Below are 21,681 nucleotides of genomic sequence, written 5' to 3' on the forward strand. Positions count from 1 at the left end.
GTCTTTCTCAAATGTTATTATGACCTCATTCCTGACCTTATTAAGTAATTATAAGAAAAATTTAAACTTACTAAATGGCTTTCCCTGAATATAATATATTGGTAATCATGATACTAAAATGTATGATAGAAATGTGAAGATGTCTCCCTTGTGAACTATTATTTGAGTTTTCTTCCTGCTATAATTACTTTATACCCTCTGTTTTTTCAGAAACTGTTCCTATTGTCATTTGTTATGGTCTCCCTCCACCAAATTGATAGATCATATAGTAGTTCTGTTTTTAATTTTGGTTTTTGGAATACTGGGGATTGGATATAGGGCCAGTACATACTAGGCAAGCACTCTACTACTGAGTCAAACCCCTAGCTCACTATTTTAATTTTCTAATGAATTTTCATATTATTTTCCATTATGACTGAGCTAACTTACATTCCTACCCACAGTGTGCAAGGGTTCCCTTTTCTCTACATCCTTGCCCTCACTTTTTAGTCTTTTTGATATAAGCTGTTCTTACTGATGTGAGATGATACATCATTGTGGTTTTGATTTTCGTTTCTCTGATGGATGCTGAGCATTTTTTGGTGTACCTGTTGGTCATTTTTATGTTTTCTTTTGAAAACTGTCTATTTAAGTTTATTGCCCATTTTAAATTGGTATTGCTTGAGGGGTTTTTTTTTTGCTATTGAATTTTTTGAGTTCCTTATATATTTTAGATATTAACCTATTTTCAGATGTATAATTGGCAAAAATTACTCCCATTCTGAGGGCTGTCTCTTTTGTATTCAGCAGCTATTGCTTCCTTTGCTGAGAAGAAACTTCTTAGTTTGGTATAACCACATTGGTGAATTTTTGTTTTTGTTTCCTGTACTTTTTGAGATCCTGTTCAAAACATCCTTATCCATTGCAATGTCCTAAAGCATTTCTCATATTTTTGTTCTGGTGGTTCATTTGTTTCAGATATTATACATAAATGTTTAATCCATTTTGTGTTGGGTTTTGTATCTGATAAGAGGTAGGGATCCTGTTTCATTGTTCTGCATGGGGATATCAAGTTTTCCCAAATCCGTTTATTAAAAAGATTGTCCTTTCTCAAATGCAGGTTCTTAGCATCTTGTCAGAGATCAGCTGAATGTAAATATAGGGATTTACTTCTGGTCTATTCTCTTACATAGGTCAGTTTGTCTGCTTTTGTGCCAAAACCAAGTAACTTCTACCTCACTCTTTTCCATAATTTATCAGTTAAATATAATAAGTTTTAATATTATCATAATTTCACAGGTGAGAAAATGAAAATACAAATGGACTAGACATTAAAAATTCATATATAATAAAGTTTTATGTAATATTTTATTATTTCATTAATATTTTTTATTTAACATGTCACATATATCATTATGAATAGCAATATGGGGGCATAGAGATTAATTTAGACCCTAACCTTGTAACAATGCAGTGAATAAGTATTCTGAATTTCATAGAATTTATCAGTCATATGAAACCACATTAAAATATGACCAAAACATCGAGTATCGTAATTCATTGCTAGCTGTGTGTTAGATAGTATTACATTTATAAATATGTGTTTCAAAGTTAAATAGCCAGTTCACTCTACTAAATATGCATTTAAAGCTAAATGTCAGATTTGGTTTTGCTTCCTTTTAAAAATCAATAAAGCTTTAATATCTAATTTTCTAGGTTTTGGCTTGGTTCTCAAAAAAAGGAATAGGATATGAAGGAAAGCAAAATCCCATTTATTGAGTCTCCTTCATAGAGTTTCAATCACTATTCTTCTTTCATGGACATTCTTCTTCTGTTCATAATATATTTGTTGTCAAACTGGCCCCTCTTAGCATCTGTTCTTTGACTCACTACCACTACTTCTCACTTGTCATTTCCTCTGAAAACCCTTCCCTGACTCTCCTTGTCTCCACTTCACATGAGTTATATCTTCATGTGTTTCCAGAACATTTTCTCTAACTTTTATTATAAGGATATTGAGACTACTTATCTTTTCTTTTTCTTGCTTGAACTAAGCAATAATGCCTTTAATCTCAGCATTAACATACCACAACACACTAGTGAAATTTTTGGAATTATAAATTAATTGAATTATTCAGAGTGATATTTCAATAGCTTCTCTAAGAATAAAGATTCCTGCAGTAGTTGCTAGGTATGCATTTATATATACAAAGCTTGCAAAGCATTCTCATTTCTTATTTATAACTTAATTTTTCCATTTTAAAGGCTGTAAAAAAGCAAAATAGGAAAGTATTATGTCCTATTCTATGTAAACTGGTCTATATGAAGTTTAATTATTTAATACTGTATAATAAGAAAATGACACCCACATATGAGTTTCTATTCCAAAATCTAATGTCACTCAAAAGGGGATGTCTACCATGAAACTTGAGTTTAATTCTGGGATGTCTTTCCATTTGTGTGTTTAGATGCTTTCAGTCATATATAAAGATGGAGTAATGTGATGTACATCATAACAATTGTCTGAAGCTAGTTATGCAGACTGAGAGAAATCAAAAGCATTATTGCAAAGATGAAAGAAACAAAGCAGACATTAAGAAGAAACTGTAAGAGTACGCAGTTCGATTGCTTAAAAAGACATGCCTACCAATCTCTTCTGAGGTTTATGTTACTTAGACCCATTGCAGTATTTAGTAATGTCTGTTTACTTCCTTCAAATTCTCTTCTTTCTTCACTCAAGTGTACTAAAAACTGTTCCTTTTCCACTCTTTTTTATTAATAATTCTTTAATTTTTAAATGGTGCTATTCTCCAAGAATCTGCTCTCTGGTCTCTTCTTTGCACATAATCTCTGGGAAACCCCACCTCTTACTATGGCATAAGTACCTTCTATATCATAAATTCTGAATATAAAACTATGGACATATCTCTGCAGCCTGCCACTTTCCGGCTTTGAATATTATTTTTTCAGTTTTTATGTTTCATTTTCTTCTCTGTATAATGAACGTAATTATAGAACGTTTCTTGTGGGATTGTTGTGACAATTTAATGAGATAAAGTGTATTCACAAGGTCCTTTAACTCATCATACCCCATCCAATCTTACCCCCACCCCAGGACATACTTCTCTATTTTTAAATCACCATATTCCTTGTAAATTAGGACATTCTTTTCCCTTGGCAATGTCAAGTCCATCATTCAGTTTCTTCTGCTGCTGCCCTAGTCATCTATACAAGCTTGCAAGCTCTGCAAAGCAGTGTCATTCCTTTAGGGGAAACTTATCCTCTTCAAATGCATGTGGCCTAGGGAAGAAGCTACATGCTAAACGAAACCAGCTATGTGTTAAAAATGGGAGTTCTATTTTTTAGCTCTGTATACTGTGCATACTCAAAGGCTCAGAAAGCAGTGTTGGTTTTTTGGGATGTTTCTTTATCAGACTCTTCAAAATGACAGATTCAATCATGCCACTGTCTGACTCAAAAATCTTCCTTGAGTCAGCTGAGAATTTCAGGCCGTGAGGCTCCAACTGACTTTCTCCATGTAACAAACTCTGTCTCCTGTTCTAGTAGGAACACATAGAGCACTGTGTACTACTCCTGCAGTAGCCCTGACAGCATATGGATAGGTGTGCAAGTAAAACATTCCATGTGTTTCTGGCAGGGCTCTTGTCTGTCTCTCTGCAACTCCTCTTCTCCCCTAACTCATTCAGTGCCTCATGTCTTCACTTTCCTGAAGTACTGATTAGATAAATGGCTCAAGGGTGCTCATTGTAAAGTTATTTTTTTATGTCCCACACATATTTTATAGATGCTTATGCACTAAGGCAATTTTTACTTTAAAAAAGGAAAAGAAAGATAGTCCAAAATATAATATATAGTTCAAAAATATACAAAAGTAAACAATATATAAAAGTACATAATATTGAAACCATAACAAATAACAAAGGTATTGCAATACAAAAATTAAAGTAGTGGTTATTCTTGGAGTGTAATAAAATAGGGTGTTGTGAAACAGGCACCTGGTTATATGAAGTACTAAATAATATTGGCAGTATTCTATTTCTTTCTCTTTACTGGGGGAATGGTGGTACATGGGTTTGAACTCAGAACTTCCTTCTTGTTAAGCAGGCACTTTACCACATAAGCCACACTTGTAGCCCTTTTTGCTTTGGTTATTTTGGAAAGAGGGTCTTGCTTTTTGCCCAGGCCAGTGTGAACTACTGTCTTCCTAGTTTAAGCTTCCTGCCATATCTAGGATGAGAGGTACATACCACCAGGCCCAGCTTTTTTGCTGTTGAGATGGGGTCTTGTAAACGTTTTTGCCCAGGCTGGTCTGGAGTTGTGATCCAATCTCTGCCTTCCAAGAAGCTAGTATGATAGGTATGAGCCACCGGTGCCCAGCTGCAATGTTCTATTTTTAAAGTGGATAATGGATACATAGATGTTCACCTATTTTTGATATTTTTAAATTTTTTATTTTATTATTGCATGAAAATATTATTTGTATATATTTATGAGGTACAATATGATGTTTTGATGCATGTATACATTATGGAATTTTTGAATTATGCTTCTAGACATGCCCATTACCCTTATGCTGCAAAGTATTTAGATGACTGGAATATGTCACCACTATTAAAAGTAAAACTTAAACCTCTCAAATGTCCCTTTATGTATGACACAAACAATCCCACTTTCCCTTAAATTCCAGTGAAGTGCAGTTTCTTTGCTACACAACATAAGATCTTAGTTTGTTAGAATTACTTTGCACACACACCAATAGTGTCTGAAAGTGTAAAATATCATCACCTATTGAATAAAACTTCATTCAACCTGCCTGTATCACTTAGACTTTAATCAGTAAAGCAGAACCATTAGGAAATATAGTGTATATAAGAGATTTGCTCTGGCGATTTGAGCTAATGTAATTGTGGGACCTGGTTAAGTGATTGCTGAAAAACTGCTGAAGTTTGAAGTCTGAAAGGCTGGCAAAAGACGGGAAGATAAACCTAACACAGGGGAGAGTGAGAATGAACTGGCACCCGTAAGGACAAGCCCAGAACACCTATAACCCAAAAGCTGATGGCCAAGCTGATGGAAAATCTAGAGGAAAGTAGAGCAGCTGCATTCCTGTCTACTATTCTGAGCCAAACATTTAAGTGACAACGTGTGTGATCTTACAACAGCACCTGGTGACCCTGCCTAGATTTTCTGAGCATACAAAACATGATATGGCTGGTGATTTGTGACTCTATAGTGGAAATCTCTTAGGGAAGACAATTCCAGGAAACATAAGTCATTCTAGACAAGTTCATACCTTGCATAGTCAACATTCTGAGCCTTTGCAGCAAGGACTTTGCACTGGGTAGTACTGTGTTGCAGGGGCCTTGGCCCCTAACCCATCTCTCCATCCACCTGTGTCCATTTTCCATCATCCAACCTGTCTGCTCCTATCCATGCCAGGCTCCTTAGGATTTTTCCCTCAGAATACTACCCCCACAATGATACTATAATTTAAAAACGGGGATTAATTTTTATCTATTCTATAAACACGTGAAATTTTATTTCATTGTAGAGTGTTTTTAATAATTTCAAATGCATATGGCTTTGTAATCTTAATAAACATAAAAATCTCCTGTGGTAACCTGTTAGAATCTTTAAATACGGCCTTACTTTTTACTCAAAGCATTTTTGTTAATATACACTAGTTGTACAGTGAGGATTCATTGTGGCATTTCTGAATATGCTTGCATTGCACATTGTTAGGTTCACCCCCACCATCTCTCTCCCTCAAAATTCAATCACTAATTGTTTGTAGTCCTAAGTACTTAAAAAGGTTTTTTGTCTTTTATACAATTATTCATATATGCAATGTCAGTAAACAACTCTTGTAATTGGAATATAACAAAATGTAACTCTATAAGAACTAAAGGATGAGAAGTTAGTATATATAAGAAATAACTTGAAGCCCATATAAAATAAATAATATATTGAAATACCTACACTCACATACATACACACACATATTCAGAACATTCATATATATTCAGACTACTATAAACATAAGTGTCTGAATGTTTGTCCCCCTAAAATTCCTAAGTTGAAGGGTCAAGCCCCTGTGGTGACGTGTTAGATGTGATTATGTCATGAGGGCAGAGTCCTCAAGAATATGATGAGTTCCCCTATGAAAGAGGCCTGAGGAAGCTGGCCTGGCACGTCTATCTGAGGAAACAGCTGGAATGAATTAGGAACTAGAAGTACACTTCATCAGACACCAACTCTGTCAGTACCTTGATTCTTGGTCTTCCTAGACTTTAGAACTATGAGAAATAAACTTCTGTTTGTTATAAGCTACAAAGTTTATTGTATTTCATCAAAGCAGCTTGAGTGGAATATGTTGTAAAAGGAGTCTAAGCCCATGATTTTCTTTGGTGAGTTCTGTCAAAATTTTATCAATGTAATGATTATAGCACATAGTTATATGTTAGTTGTGTAATGATATTTGTTTATAACTTCAAATACTGAGATTACTTTCTTAGTTAGGAAAATGTATATAAATTGTGGTGGAAAACCCACCAGAAAATTATTCTGGTATAATCAAAGAAAATCAGATGCAAAAATATCAATGAAGGGTATGAAGATCACAATTTGAGGCTAGCTCAAGAAAAAAAGTCATTTTTAAACAAACAATCTGAATGTGATGAGTACCTCTGTAATCGCGGGTACAAGGGAGATGTAGCTAGATGGATTGCAGTCCAAGGTCCTGAGTTCAACCTCCAGTACCAGCAAAAAAATAAGTGTAGTAATAAAAGAAACTTATACACATTTCGTTCATTCATTTTCAGGAGGGACATTTCACGCAACTATAAATGACAATCTCATGAATTCTAACATCCTAATTTTATAGTCTGAATTACTGGTTTGTTGTCTGAAAATAGTGTTCACCAACTGGGAATTCAATCCTTTCCCCTTTTACAGATAACAAAGACAATACATTTATAAGTTAAGAAAAAAGTCTATTGAGATATCAAATCGAGTTGTAAAAATGCATGGAACTAAGATATATAGACATCATATCGCTAAGATTATGGATGTCATGGTACAAGTGACAAGCCTCAGGTAACACTGTCAATGAGTAAAAAAGGAGATTTATAACCATATTATTATTGTAATTAATTCTCTGCTTAAAAACTTTCTGAATGGAGGCTTCTTAAAAATCTGAACATTGATCTGCCATATGATCCAGCAATACCACTCTTGGGGATATACCCAAAAGACTGTGACACAGGTTACTCCAGAGGCACCTGCATACCCATGTTTATTGCAGCACTATTCACAATAGCCAAGTTTTGGAAACAGCCAAGATGCCCCACTACACATGAATGGATTAAGAAAATATAATATCTATACACAATGGAATTTTATGCAGCCATGAAGAAGAATGAAATGTTATCATTTGCAGGTAAATGGATGGAATTGGAGAACATCATTCTGAGTGAGGTTAGCCTGGCCCAAAAGACCAAAAATCGTATGTTCTCCCTCATATGTGGACATTAGATCAAGGGCAAACACAACAAGGGGATTGGACTATGATCACATGATAAAGCGAGAGCACACAAGGAGGGTATGAGGATAGGTAAGACACCTAAAAAACTAGATAGCATTTGTTTCCCTCACGCAGAGAAACTAAAGCAGATACTTTAAAGCAACTGAGGTCAATAGGAGAAGGGGACCAGGAACTAGAGAAAAGGTTAGTTCATGAAGAATTAACTTAGAAGGTAACACACACGTACAGGAAAGCAATGCAAGTCAACTCCCTGTATAGCTATCCTTATCTCAACTAGCAAAAACCCTTCCTGTTATTGCTTATATTCTCTCTTCAACAAAACTAGAGATAAGGGCAAAATAGTTTCTGCCTGTTGTGAGGGGTAAGGGAGGGTAAGGGAGGGGGTGGGGGAAGGGGGGAGAAATGACCCAAACATTGTATGCACATATGGATATAATAAAAAAAGAAAAACAAAACCTTCTGAATGATAAGCAAACAGAGAGGCCAACAAAATCTTAATGTCTTGTTTTTATTGTGAGCTCAAAGACTGCACAGTGGCAGGGAGCTCACTTGGTCATAGTACAAACTCTCCTGATCAATTGTGTCTCACAATTGTTACTACTCTAGAAAGACTTAAGGCTCTATCTGTCAAATCTCTGTCTTCCCTTGCAGAATGTTAAGATGGGGCCATAGTCTTTGCTTAGCTACTTCTATTGAAGGAGATTAGCTTCCAAATCAGTCCATTTGGTCTTTTAATGAAAATTCACATTAAATGCTATTTGCAAGATTTCCAAATACAAATATGAATGCTTATGGATGCTTTTGGAGCATCACCTCTCTGCCATTTGAAGTTTAAAGGCAAACTTCAACCTGCTGCAGGTCTTATTATCATGCTCTAGAAAAGACACTTAGAAAAGCAAGTAGGCAGGCCTGAAGTTCTGAGATTTTGCTTAATGGTACTGTTGCTATAGTTACAGCTGAAATGTTATATAAAGCAAATTGCTTATTGATGGAAAAATGCTGAGTAGCACAGCAGCATCCCTTTCCTGGGTTTTTATTGCTTTCAATTCCTACAATCCTCTGAAGATTAATGGGTGTTTTTGGAGTGTTGTTTTGTTTTGAACAAGCTTTGATGAAGTTAAAATAAATGCATTTTATTAACATGTACTAGCTGACAACTGGATAGGTTCAAGGGTGCGTGATCAACATAGAGTTACTTTTTAGACACCATTTGTTTATCAGAATATTCTCTACTTCTTGCAGATGAATTTTTATTTTTTATTTATTAATGTTAGAGCAGTGGACAGAAATGTGATCACTCTCATGGTGTGGTGGCTTCTTCGTTGAACATATTTAGTCATGATATAGATGAAACATAAGCTTTTATTACAGTTTATGCCATGACGCAATGCTAACAGATAGCATCCTCAACATAAAAAATATTTTAACATCGCTAGATGTCTTTAGAAGAAAATAATTCAAAGGTGAAATTATTACTCATTTGATATTTAATCTTGAGGAACAATGTGAAGAGCCATGTGTCTCACAGTTGTTACTACCATAGAAAGGCTTAATATTTTGTTTCTCAAATCTTTTCAGCTAATAAAAGTCATACTCAGTGATACATTACACATTGAATTTTTATATATCTTAAGGAATCCTGAGTAATTTACTTTCTGTTGCTGCTGATTGGCAAATATTATGGATGGTAAATGGTGTGGCAATCGAGCAACTAAGAGTGAAGATACTATGTTTTGGACCTAGAAATATGATATATCTTCATTAAATTTCAGAATACAGTGATACAAAAAAATTCACATTTTGTTAAAGAAGGAAAAAATTGTGACCAACAGATTCTTATATTCTTATGTTGTTAAAGTTTTCCAAGTTCATTTTTTGTCCTTTTTGCTGTGTTTCCTAGGCAAGTGTCCTACCTCTTGAGCCATGCCACAGACCCCAGTGTTAGTTTTTATGAAGTAAATTGTTCCTGGTAATTTTGTTTTTAATTAATGATACTGACTCTTATTGTCCAAAATGAATGTCCTTAGAAATTCAATGTTATTCCTTCTTACTCATTTTTAAATATTTGACCATCGTTGCTTTTCTCACTTTGCATTTAATTTTACTTAGCCTCCACCGTTTCATTTATTAGCATGCCTTTTCTCCCCTTAATAAGCAAAAATAAAAGTTGTATACTTAAAGAAATTTGTAAGGGACTGTGAGTATAGCTCACAGTAGAGCATTTGGCTAACATCCTAGGTTTGATTCCCAGCATCAAAGAAAGGGGGAAAAAATATATATATATATATATATATATATACATATATTATTTTTGTTATTACTGTATGATTTTTCTAACCTACAAAATATTGTCATTATTGAAATTATAACTTCTACATGACATTATAATTTCTGCTTGATGAATTCTGTTGGTATTCTAAGTCTGGTTGTAGGGCTGCAGAAAAGAAAAGAGACACATACATAAGATCACCAGCTCATCATTTCAAACTGTTAAAAAAAATACTCTTGTGGGACATACAATTCCTCAAATTTCTTGTGATCTACATATATTCATTGGACAATCCTGGTACATCTATTATGTCCTATTTCTTCTAATAATGTTAATTTCTCTCTGTTTCTATATTTAATTTCTACCAGTATAGGTAGGTAATCATAATCTGCCAGATTGATCTTAGGACACAGGCCTAAGTCCTCCACAGGAACCTTCACTTGGTCTCACTTTGTTCCACAAACTACCTAACTACCTAACTTTATTTATTTGGCAAAATGTGCTAAGAGAGTATCTCTACTTATTTCTTCAAGCTTCCTCTTTATCTTAGAGCTAGACAACACATTTATGATTTAAATTTCAATCTGTATTCAGCTAATTTAGCCATTGTCTTCTTTCAGTCTTGTTTATGTGGTTTGCTATGCCCCTAATGATTTAATTCCAATATGCGTAAAATAATGTCTCAGTCTGATGTTCTTGTCCTCATACCTTGACGAACTTCTACCACATATAAATAATTTAATTGATATTTCTATTATGTTAAAAATGTGACAAATATTTTGACAAAATATAACTTCATTTTAGGTTCACAATTTATTAATGCATCAATTTTAAGGCCTAATTTTGGAAAATGTCTGGCTAGAAATAGTGTCTTCCTCCACTATACGGTGCAACACAGCATCTCTATGCTTTTTCTTGGGGAGGATTCCAATTTTTTTTTCCCTTTAATGTTGTGCTGGATGCCTGTTATACTTATTTTACCCATGCTTTATTTCTTCTACTTGAATGTAAGATTGTGATAGAATAAGCTTTGCACATACACTTCCCCAGAGACATATGTACTCAATAGACATAAACAGAGTAGAAATATACTTAATAGATACATGATGAATTAGGGTGTACTTATTTGATATAATTGAGACATCAGTTTCCAAGGCCAAGAGCGGTGGTTTATGCTTGTAATCTCAGCACTGGGAAGCAGACGCAGGAGGATCATGAGTTTGGGGCCAGCGTGGGCAGCATAGCAAGACCAAGAAACTACCAAAAAAAGAAGGAAGGACAGAAGAAAGAAAGGAAGGAAAGAGGGAAGGGAGAGAGACAGGGAGGGAGGGAAGCAAGGAGGGAGGGAGAGAGGAAAGGTCAATTTCTAAATGTAAAGTCAAAATAATTATGTTGTCTTTTTTTTTTTCACAATAATATCACTCATGCACTCAAAGGACTAAGAATAGCAACATCAGATTAAAAATAATTGAAAAGTGGCAATGCTTAAAAATACTAGATTTAAGTACATAAAGGAATTAAGCAAAACATTAATTTGCAGTAGCCCACAAAGGGATCCTTAAATTTATACTATTGCCTCTTTTCACACTACAGACCTTAGTAATATGTGTTATAAGTTTATCAAGTGTTGCTTTAAGTTGGGAAAAAGAAATACTTTATATGACATAATAAATTAGTGAAATTATACATTTTATCCTCTTAAGCTTCAAATGGTTTGAAAATAATGAGTGTGTTGCCTTTATATAATCACCATGCTTCATTTCCTCAACACATTTTTACAAGTGCTGTGTACCATTGTGCTATAGGCAGTAAGAATAATTTCAGATAAAATAATCATGCATTTCTAACAGGCATTTTTTTCCAGTAGAATAAAACCTGTATTCCTGCTATGTTAAAAGTTCCTAACTTATTTACATCAGGACATGGCCTTGTGAGAATGCTTAACACACACCTGCATGTCGATTTTAGAATCCATCTGACAAAACTCCCATTATGATGCAGCTATTTGTATCTGGTTTTGTTTTTTTAAAAAGACAGACTCTGAATGAAAATATCTTAAGATGTGGCTGTACCAAGTAATGGTTTTTAAAACCACAGCATAGATTGATTGATTTTCTGAAGCTTTTGTGGAAATGCCTCTTTTGGGGACTGAATATTCAACGCAGGACTGGAGCTTTTAGTATTTGACAAGGGATCAAATCAGTTTCTTTCCTATGACTTGTGGCAAAGTCATTATATTCAAAAGCCACAATTCACTTCAGAGCTGCTGTAAACCAGCAGGGAAGTGATATTGGTTAATCATACACATGAAAAGCAAATGTACCCATAATACATCCTAATGTTTTATAGGCAGTCTTTTTCTGAACTTAAAGAATTGACTTTGTCTTTATATTTTTATATTACCAAGTAAGAATTATAAAAGTTTATAGCTTATAGAACAAACACAGATTTAAGCAACATTTTTCATCTCTGTAAAGAAATTGAGGATTGAAGTTAGAAAACAAACTTAGATTTCTGATAGTATGTTACATTTTTGTCCCTAAATAATTAAAGCTGAGCACCTAAAAAGAGTGAAAACCAGTAATTTGAAAGTGAGCATCTCAGAAGACAATGCACCATATGAATGATGCTATTTGTTGGATCCTCCCACCCTATATCTTACAGAATGGGTACACTTTAAATGATAATAATTAGAAACAAGCTACGTGTGCAGTCATTATTTCTTACTTTAGGGTAGGTATGTTGTAGGAAAAAGTGCAACCTATGTCAGTCAGGGAGTAGTTCTACAATTTGTCTAGCCTCATCTGTCTCCTCACTGATTATGTGCCATGCATTCTTATCAGAGACTAGTTCTCACTCTTTAGTTTGCAAAAACAATCTGACAGTTTTTCCAAGAAGACAAATCCTCTTTTCTCTACTCCCAGGATTCTGCTAAAACAATTTTGCTATTATCCCTAGGAAATTTTATGTCTAAGTACCACCTCGGTTGATTTGGTGCAGATAACCATGGCTTATACACTGGAGAGCAGAGATGCAAAGGAATGTTTTAGTCTACAAATCAGAACAACGCTTCTCAGGGAAAGAGACCAAACAATTTGAGCAACTGACTACTTCCTGTTGAATCAAATGACAAAATATGATCAATATTAACAATCAAATTATTTTCTTAATTTGAAAGCACAGAATTGTGTATGCACAAGTTGTTCCTGAAAACTCTGCCTACACTGATAGGTAGAACTATATTTGGCCAGTACCAAGAGATAGCAGATAGCAGATAGCAGGCTAAATCCTAAATGAAATTTTGATTAATTAATTGTTAAAATGAAAATTATTATAAAGTATAATAGTGTTTGAATGAGTTTATGATGGAAATACTAAGTTTGAACAAAACAAGCTTAAAAATAATTTTCTTTCAGACACGCAAATTCCTCCCCACCCCACCCCTGAAAATGGGTATTTCCATGGTCAATCTTTCATGTGTTTTTCTTTCTTTCTTTTATCATTTATAATGAGCATAGTGGATTGTTGGTCTATAGAGTTTCTGCCCATTTTTAGATTTTAAGTTGTCTCTAATAATAATCTTTCTGAAATAACTGTTTCATTGATATAGTAAACAATGACCTACCCTCTCCATGTACAAAAAATGTGACTAGACATTGTCAAATTTTCTTCTTGAAAATGCACTGCAGTAGATACACTGCATATAGTTAATCAGTTCATTTTTGTTCTATTTATAGATTCAAGAATGGCTTTGTTTAAGTTGCCAAACCCAGAGAGCAATCTCTGGACAGCTTGGAGACATGGGAAAAATGCTATCAGGACCCAAGGCATCCCCCATGCCTGTCCCTGAAGAGCCACCATCTCAGAAAACAGCAATGCCTTCCCAGGTAAAAGTGAAAAAGAAGGAACCGGAGGTAAAAACCGAAGCTGAAAAACTCATTCCAGAAAAAGTGAAAGAAACACCTTTAATTGAAAAAGTACCTCCTAAGGTAACTACAGATAAAAAACAAGAAGAAATTAAACTGGAGAAAGATGAAGTTTCAACCCTTCAAGAAAAAAAGCCACCCCCAGAAGAAAAACCACTCTCAGAAGAAAAAATGTTAGCCCTGGAAGGAAAGAAGCCATCTCATGAAGAAAAGAAGCCAATCCCTAAAGACAAAACGTTACCCCCAGAAGAAAAGACATTGGCTCTAGAAGAAGAGCATCATGAGATTCCTAAAACTCAAGCACAAATTGCTGATGAAAAGCCCAAAAGTAGAGTAGCTCCAAAGGCAGAACAAGAAGAGAAGCAGCCACAAACCAAAATGGGTGATCTGCATAAGGAAGAAGCTAAGACTACCAAAAAGATGAAAGAACAGCTCCAGACAGCAGGCATAGCAAAACCTGATCAGATGGAACCTGGGAAAGAAAAAACAGTAAGTTTTCTTTTCCTAACTTTTCAGTCATGTATGCAATGTACTAGCTTACATTCATTTATTGCTCAGGGATAAGCACAGAGCTGATGGCTTCCAGACAATCATTACATTTCCAGAGAAGCATAACAATTGTTTGGCTGAAATTAATAACTTTTCCTTTCTGGTAGCTTAAACAAATTTATATGAAGCATAAGTACAAATTTATTTTTTCTATTTTCTGTCAAATAATTTACCAAACTCATACAGTGTGATTAAGGAAGTTTAATATATATTCATTTTTTTCTTCATGATGAACATAAAAATCAGTATGTCCCTTCAACATAAAGCAATGTGTCATCATATAAGTTTCTGTTCACTTTGCCACTTGGTTTTACAAGAGGCAACACATTTCTTCACACTGAAGCTTTTAAGATATGGTCAGCCTTGACATGATAACAGAAAAAAACAAAAAGAGGTATGCCTAAAATCTATAAAAAAATATCATTTTACAAATTCATAGTTTATTTTAGTATTTATCATTTTAATGTTATGTATATTAGGAGTTTTGTTCAATACTTTTAATATTGAATGATTACTCTTAAGTCCAAGCACAATCTGGAATCTAGAATAATACTCCTTTTCTTTAGTGGAAACTTGTAGGGAGTACCCCATGTTAAGTAATATTTGCACAAACAATTGTATCATTTTTAGAGAAAATAATGTTTAGAGCTACAAAAAGTTCTTTCATCATATATATTTGAATAACTTTAATTTACAAATGACCAACTTTGATTCAATTGTTTTTCATTTGTTGTTTGTTTACAGTTTTCACACATGGTTACTAACCCATCTGTACATGTTAAATAAATCCTGTTCTCTCTTCATTATATAAATGAGTACTATACAGATAAGAGTCAAAAAATAAAAAGTGGCTGTCAGTACATCCTTTATTCTAATGACAAGCACTGGCGGTCACCACTCTGCTTCTCCAGATCATTTGTAGAACTTCATGTTTTCTGCTGCTTCCCCTTTTAGGAAACTGTGCATAGCTTTCATGACCTCCATTTCTTTCTCTTTTTCTTTCTGATCACCCCTTATGAGTTCTACTTTGACTTCGTCCATGATCTCCATGGTTTTTCTCTGCCAGTCTTCAAACAAGAAAGTTTTTCTTTGAGTTATGTTGTCTTTCCTCCAGGTGAGTCTCATGAACAACAGCCTAAAATACTTGTGCAACTTCTTCTGCCTCTGTTTTCAGTCAATTCTCTTCAAAGCTTCACTGTGAATTCAAACTCAGTATGTCTGAATCTTTTTCACTTTCCTATAGTAGCAGTTTCTATTTCTGACTTTCTGTCTGTAATAATGGTGCCATCACTCACTATGTCCAGTCTCCCAGTGGCTAATCTTCCAAATGGCCTAATGCTCCCCCACCCACTTTGTTCTCCACATGGAAGTGATCACACTCCTGTCTAGTAGCTCCTCTTCTGATGGACCCTACCCTGGTCAGAGCCTTCATGAGCTGCCAATGTTGTGAGTGTTCTGATGACTGGTGACCACACCTTCCCTTTCTCCTTTCTCTCCATATAACTTTACTCCCTTGCTCAGATATTCTGAATGATTCTCCATTGCATTCTAAACGTAACCTAAAGACGATGTCAAATAAGTTGTCAATGTACTACTTTTTTTCATCTTTATCATTTTTTTATTATTTTCTTTTAGCATCATGATAAAACATTATCTTAGTACACATGAATCATTATATTAATCATAATATCATCATATTAACCTCAATATATGTGAACAAGTTGAGCAACCCTAATCTAAAAATCTGAAATGTTTGAGTGCCCATGCATTTTACCAGTGGAGAACTCCACACCTTATTCAAGTGATAGATCTCCATCAGAATGCAGGCACATTCAAAATATTGCATAAAATTATCTTCAAGTTTTAGATGTAAGGTATATAGAAATCGTAAATGAATTTCATGTTTAGACTTAGGCCTCACTCCTAAGATAACTCATTATGTATATGTGAATATTCCAAAATCAAAAAAATATCTGAAATCAAAAGCACTCTGGTCACCAGAATTTTGGACAAGGGATACTCAACCTATATTTATTTATTTATAAATTGAATGCTTGCATTATTTATACTAATGCATTATTACATAATAAAATATTCACAAAGAATAGATAATAAGTGAAATAAACTAAAAATCACTATTTTCATTATATTTCTTTAAATGTAGATAAATTTTTCACATTAAAGATGATTAATTGTATTTTAGAGCCAGGTTTGTTGACACATGCCTGTAATCCCAGTTACTTTGGAAGCAGAGATTGAGAGGATTGCAGTTCAGCGCCAGGCCAGAGAGAGATAGATCCCATCTCAGCAAGATAGTCTGGCATGGTGGTAGCACATCTGCAGTCCCAACTACATGAGAGGCTGAATTAGGAAGACTGTGGTCCAGACTGGCCTAGGCAAAAACTCCAGACCCTATCTGAAAAATAACTGGAGCAAAAAAGACCTAGGGAAGTGGCTCAAGTAGTAGAGCACTTGCCTAGCAAGCATGAGGCCCTGAGTGCAAACCCCATTAACTATCAGGAAATTAAAAATAGTAATATTTTTGAGATAACATTGATTGACTATGCATGAGTATCTTTTAAAATCTTGATGGAGGGGGTGAATTCAAGTATGATATATTTGATACATTGTAAGAACCTTCATAAATGCTGCAATGTACCCCACTCAGCACAACAATAAAAAAAAACTCTATCTAAAATTTTATATTAGAGTTACCTGAAATCTAGCTTCAAAATTAGCTACATGTAAATTTAATTTTTTTGCTATTTTGCTATTTGGTTTTAATGAGCACCCACAGGAGAAGAAAAGGATATTTCACAAGAATATCCCACAAGCGGAAGCAGTAGATCAGAGGTCATACTCAATCTTGTTACCTGATTTCCAAATGTATAGTTAAATACCATTAATTTGAAAAAATTGTGGAAATTCCACAAACAAATGCTAATGTTCACTGGTACCCATCATGTGGTCTTGTTAACTATCAGAAAAAAAATGTGCATTTCTTAAAGATAGAATGAAGAAAATTAGAGGAGATAAACCAATTGGAGATATAACACATATATACATGGAAATAGCACAAGGAAATTCCCTGTGTAGCTACCTTTATCTCAAACAAGCAAAAATGTCATGTTTTCTTTTCTCTTTTTTTCTTCAAAATCTGAGAATAGGAGGGTGGAAAAGGTCTTGCAGTGTTAGGGGATACTAGTGAGAGGGGGAGGTGGTGGGGAAAAGGATTAGGAGAGTAAATGTGATGCAACTGGGTGCAGAAGTAAGTAAATGCAACAAAGATACCTGTAGAAAGTATTCCAGGAATTGGAGGAAAGGGATAAAGGAAAATAGTGGAGGGAGTGAATTCAAGTGTGATATACTTGATACATTGTAACCACCTTCATAAATGCCACAAGTACCCCCACCCAGCACAACAATAAAGGGAAAAAAAAAAGATTATTTGTTTTAAATAGCTTCAAAAATCATTCTGGAGTTCTTCAGTTGGGAACTAGCCTTCATTTGAGGCTAGTTCTTCATTTCTAATTAAATTGAAATTTTCTGTTTCTAAAGTTTTAAATTGAACTGTTTCTAAAGTTTTGAATTAAAATTTTCTCTTTGTAAAGTTTTAAAAGTAGCATATGTCATTTATGTAGTGTAATCACATGATGATTTCAAAATGTGCATGTACCTTAGAAGGACTGTTTCCCTCATCATATTCTCAGATAGTGTTTGAGCAGATTTTTCCTAGACACTTAGTAGGTAACACATTGCTGATAGCCAATGTTTTCTTTCTACCTGAGTATCAAATAAATAGTGACTTATTGATTACCACAGGGCATCACTAAGAAGTCGGAAATTTCTTTTTTTTTTTTAAGAAAAAGAATTAAACCTTCACATTCTGCAGCTTTTAAACTTTAGTGGTATTAGAGTTTGAGCTCAGGGTCTTGCACTTGCTTGACAGGCAAGCGTTCTAACATTTGAGCCATGCCTCAGCCCTTTTTCCTTTAGTTATTTTGCTGATAGGGTCTCCTGTTTTGCCTGGAGCTGAACTCAGACTAGCTCCTCCTAACTATGCCTCCTACATAGCTGGGATTACAGATGAATACCATAATGCCCCATGGAGTGATCAGTAAACTTCTGTGAGAAAAAAATCATTTTATAGTTCTTTTTCATCTCACTATGAAATATTAAAAATATTGTTTCAAATATATATTACTTCAGCACCATCCTGAGGCACTCTGTCCAATCCTGGCTTACTTAAAAAGGTGGCAGTAAATGAGTTTCACATTTACTGCTTTTTATGTGACCTTTGTAACTTTATAATTCCACTCCTCTGTGTTTAATATGCAGGGTTTTCTCATATATATATTATGTTTTTCATATATGTTATATTCTTTACTAAACAGATGGTTTAAGATTAAGGCTGTGTCTTCATTGGTACATTTTTCCAGGATTCTCACTATAGAAATTCTCTTGTATTTCATTACTTAAGCAGAAATCAGGATATATGAATTGGTACACCATTAGAAATATCCATCATCTGATTCTGTTGTTACTGAACCTTTTCCCTCTTGATTTTTCTACTAACTCCCACAAACCTTCCACAATTATCTTTTTGTTCCTTCCAGCAATGTTTTCTGACAAAGGAATGTAGCTCAGTTTGTTATCATTTCATTTTCCACATATGACTTAAAGCCATTTTTCCATGACAGGAAGTTCCCTCAAATGATATGTGACGTTTTGTCTTTTACTATAAATAAGAACAAACATTCCAAATGTTTTTTATTAAATTCAGTTAAAATTTGTAAAGTGCTGAAAAATTTCTTTGCTAAGATTATCCAGGTGTGTGATGATGTCACACTATTCTAACTGAAACTTCAATGCACATTATTTGCTTAAGGTAAGGTTAGTTACTCTTCATAGTGGTCATAGATAGAGATTTCAAATAGTTTTTCTGACAACGTCAAACATTTTTGGCAAAGCTCACTTACATTATTTTACCTTATTATGTTGCTGATGAAAAGCTTGTAACAAAGCTACCTTTTAAACATTTTTTTTCTATGTTTTAAATTTTTTTTCATTTTATCATGTTTACATTTAATCACATGTGTATACATTGTTTGTGCCACATTCCTCCCCTCCCACACTTCCTGGCAGAACCCTCTTATTCTCTAATTTTGTTGAAGCGAAAACATAAGAGAAAATAAGAAAGACATAGCGTGTATGCTAGTTTGAGGTAAAGATAGCTATACAGAGAGATTCCTAGCATTGCTTCCATGCACTTGTGTATTATAACCCACATGGTTCATCTCTACCAGACTTCTTCACTACTTCCCCGTCATCTTCCCATAGTGACCTTTATTGTTTTAGGTTACTATATTCACTCCTATACAATGAGACATCAGACACATTCAAGTTTAGGTTTCCTTCCCTTTCCTTATTCCTCCCGTGTGCATTCTCCCCTTAGTGTGCGACCCATGTCCAATAATATTACTGCATTTGTTTTAGGTCTATAATCTGCATATGAGAGAGGGCATGTGATTTTTGGCCTTCTGAGCCTGACTAACCTTACTTAAGATCATGTTCTCCAGTTCTATCCATACACTTGCAAATGACAAATTTTCATTCTTCTTTGTGGCTGAATAAAATTCCATAATGTATAAATACCACATTTTCTTAATCCATTCATTGGTAGGGGAGAATCTTGACTATTTCCATAGCTTAGCTATTGTGAATAGTGCTGCAATAAGCATGAGTGTGGGATGCCTTTGTAGTAACCTGAGTCACATTCTTTTGGGTATATTCCTAGAAATGGCATTACTGGATCATAAGGCAGATCTATGTTTAGTTTTTTAAGGAGCCTCCATATTGTTTTCCAAAAAGGTTGTACTAGCTTACATTCCCACCAACAGTGTATGTGTGTTCCTTTTTCCCTGCATCCTTACCAACGTTTGTTGTTGGTGTTGTTCTTGATGATAGCTATGCTAACTGAAGTGAGGTAGAATCTTGGTGTGGTTTTGATTTGCATTTCCTTTATGACCAGGGATGGTGAACATTTTTTCATGTGTTTTTTGGCCATTTAGATTTCTTCCTTTGAAAAAGTTCTCTATAGTTCAGTTGCCCACTTCTTTACTGGCTCATTGATTTGGGGGAGATTAGGTTTTTGAGCTCTCTGTATATTCTTGTTAACAGTCTCTTGTCAGATGTATAGCTAGAAAATATTTTCTCCCACTCTGTGGGTGGTCTCTTCAACTTAGAGACCATTTCTTTTGTTGTGCAGAAGCTTTTTAATTTCATGTAGTCCCATTTGTCCATCCTTTCTCTTAGTTGCTGGGACTCTTGAGTTCTACTGAGAATTGCCTATGCCTACTGCTTCCAGTATATTCCCTCCTCTTTCCTGTACTAACTGCAAGGTTTGGGGTCTGATAATAAGCACCTTAATCCATTTTGAGTTGCTTCTAGTATGGGGTGACAGACATTGATCTAGTTTCAGTTTTCTGCAGGCAGATAGCCACTTTTCCCAGCAACCTATGTTGAAGTGGCTCTCTTTTCTCCATTGTATGTTTTTGGTGCCCTTTTCAAAAATAAAATAGGTAAAGCTGTGTGGATTCATATTCGGGTCCTCTATTCTGTTCCACTGGTCTTCATATCTTCATGTTATTTGTGTCAGTACCATGCTGTTTTTATTGCTATGGCTCTGGAGTATATTTTGAAGTTGGGTATTGTGATACCTCCAGCATTGCTCTTTTTGCTCAAAATTGCCTTGGATATTCACAGTCTTTTGTGGTTTCCAAATGAACTTTAAGGTAGATTTGTCAATCTCTGTGATGAATGTCATTGGGATTTTGATGGGAATTGCATTGAACATATACCTTGCTTGCTTTTGGCAATATACCTGTTTTCAGCATGTTCATTCTGCCAATCCATGAGTATGAGCAATCTTTCTATCTTCTGTAGTCTTCTTTGATTCCTTTCTTCAGTGATTTGTAGTTCTCCTTATAGAGGTCATTCACATCCTTTGTTAAGTTTATTCCTAGGTATTTGATTTTTTTTTGAGGCTATTTTAAATGGAATTGTTTTCCTATATTCTTTCTCAATTTGTTCATTGTTGGTGTATAGAACAGCTACTGATTTGTGTAAGTTGATTTTGTATCCTGCTATATTGCTGAAGCTGTTTATGGTGTCTAGGAGTTTTTTGAGTCTTTCAGATATAGGATCATACCATCTGCAAATAGGGATACTTTGACTATTTCTTTACCTATTTGTATTCCTTTTATTTCTTCTTCTTGCCTTATTTCTCTGGCTAGGAATTCCAGGACTATGTTGAATAGAATTGGGTTGAGTGGGCATCCTTGTCTCATTCCCAACTTTAGGGAAAATGGTTGCAGTTTTTTCCCATTAAGTAT

The 21,681-nt window shown here is 34.6% G+C and overlaps 1 protein-coding gene across 5 annotated transcripts in view; it reads left to right on the forward strand.

The window, feature by feature from the left end:
- The window catches only part of Pclo (piccolo presynaptic cytomatrix protein), a 371,116-nt gene that overhangs the window by 158,268 nt on the left and 191,167 nt on the right, over window positions 1-21,681 (forward strand). For all 5 annotated transcript variants that reach the window (XM_074064870.1, XM_074064869.1, XM_074064871.1 and 2 more), the window contains exon 4: window positions 13,550-14,227. In XM_074064870.1, the coding sequence (XP_073920971.1) occupies window positions 13,550-14,227 (678 nt within the window). The remainder of the gene's footprint in view (window positions 1-13,549; window positions 14,228-21,681) is intronic.

The sequence above is a fragment of the Castor canadensis genome, chromosome 2 (assembly GCF_047511655.1).
Source record: "Castor canadensis chromosome 2, mCasCan1.hap1v2, whole genome shotgun sequence".
Taxonomy (NCBI): domain Eukaryota; kingdom Metazoa; phylum Chordata; class Mammalia; order Rodentia; family Castoridae; genus Castor; species Castor canadensis.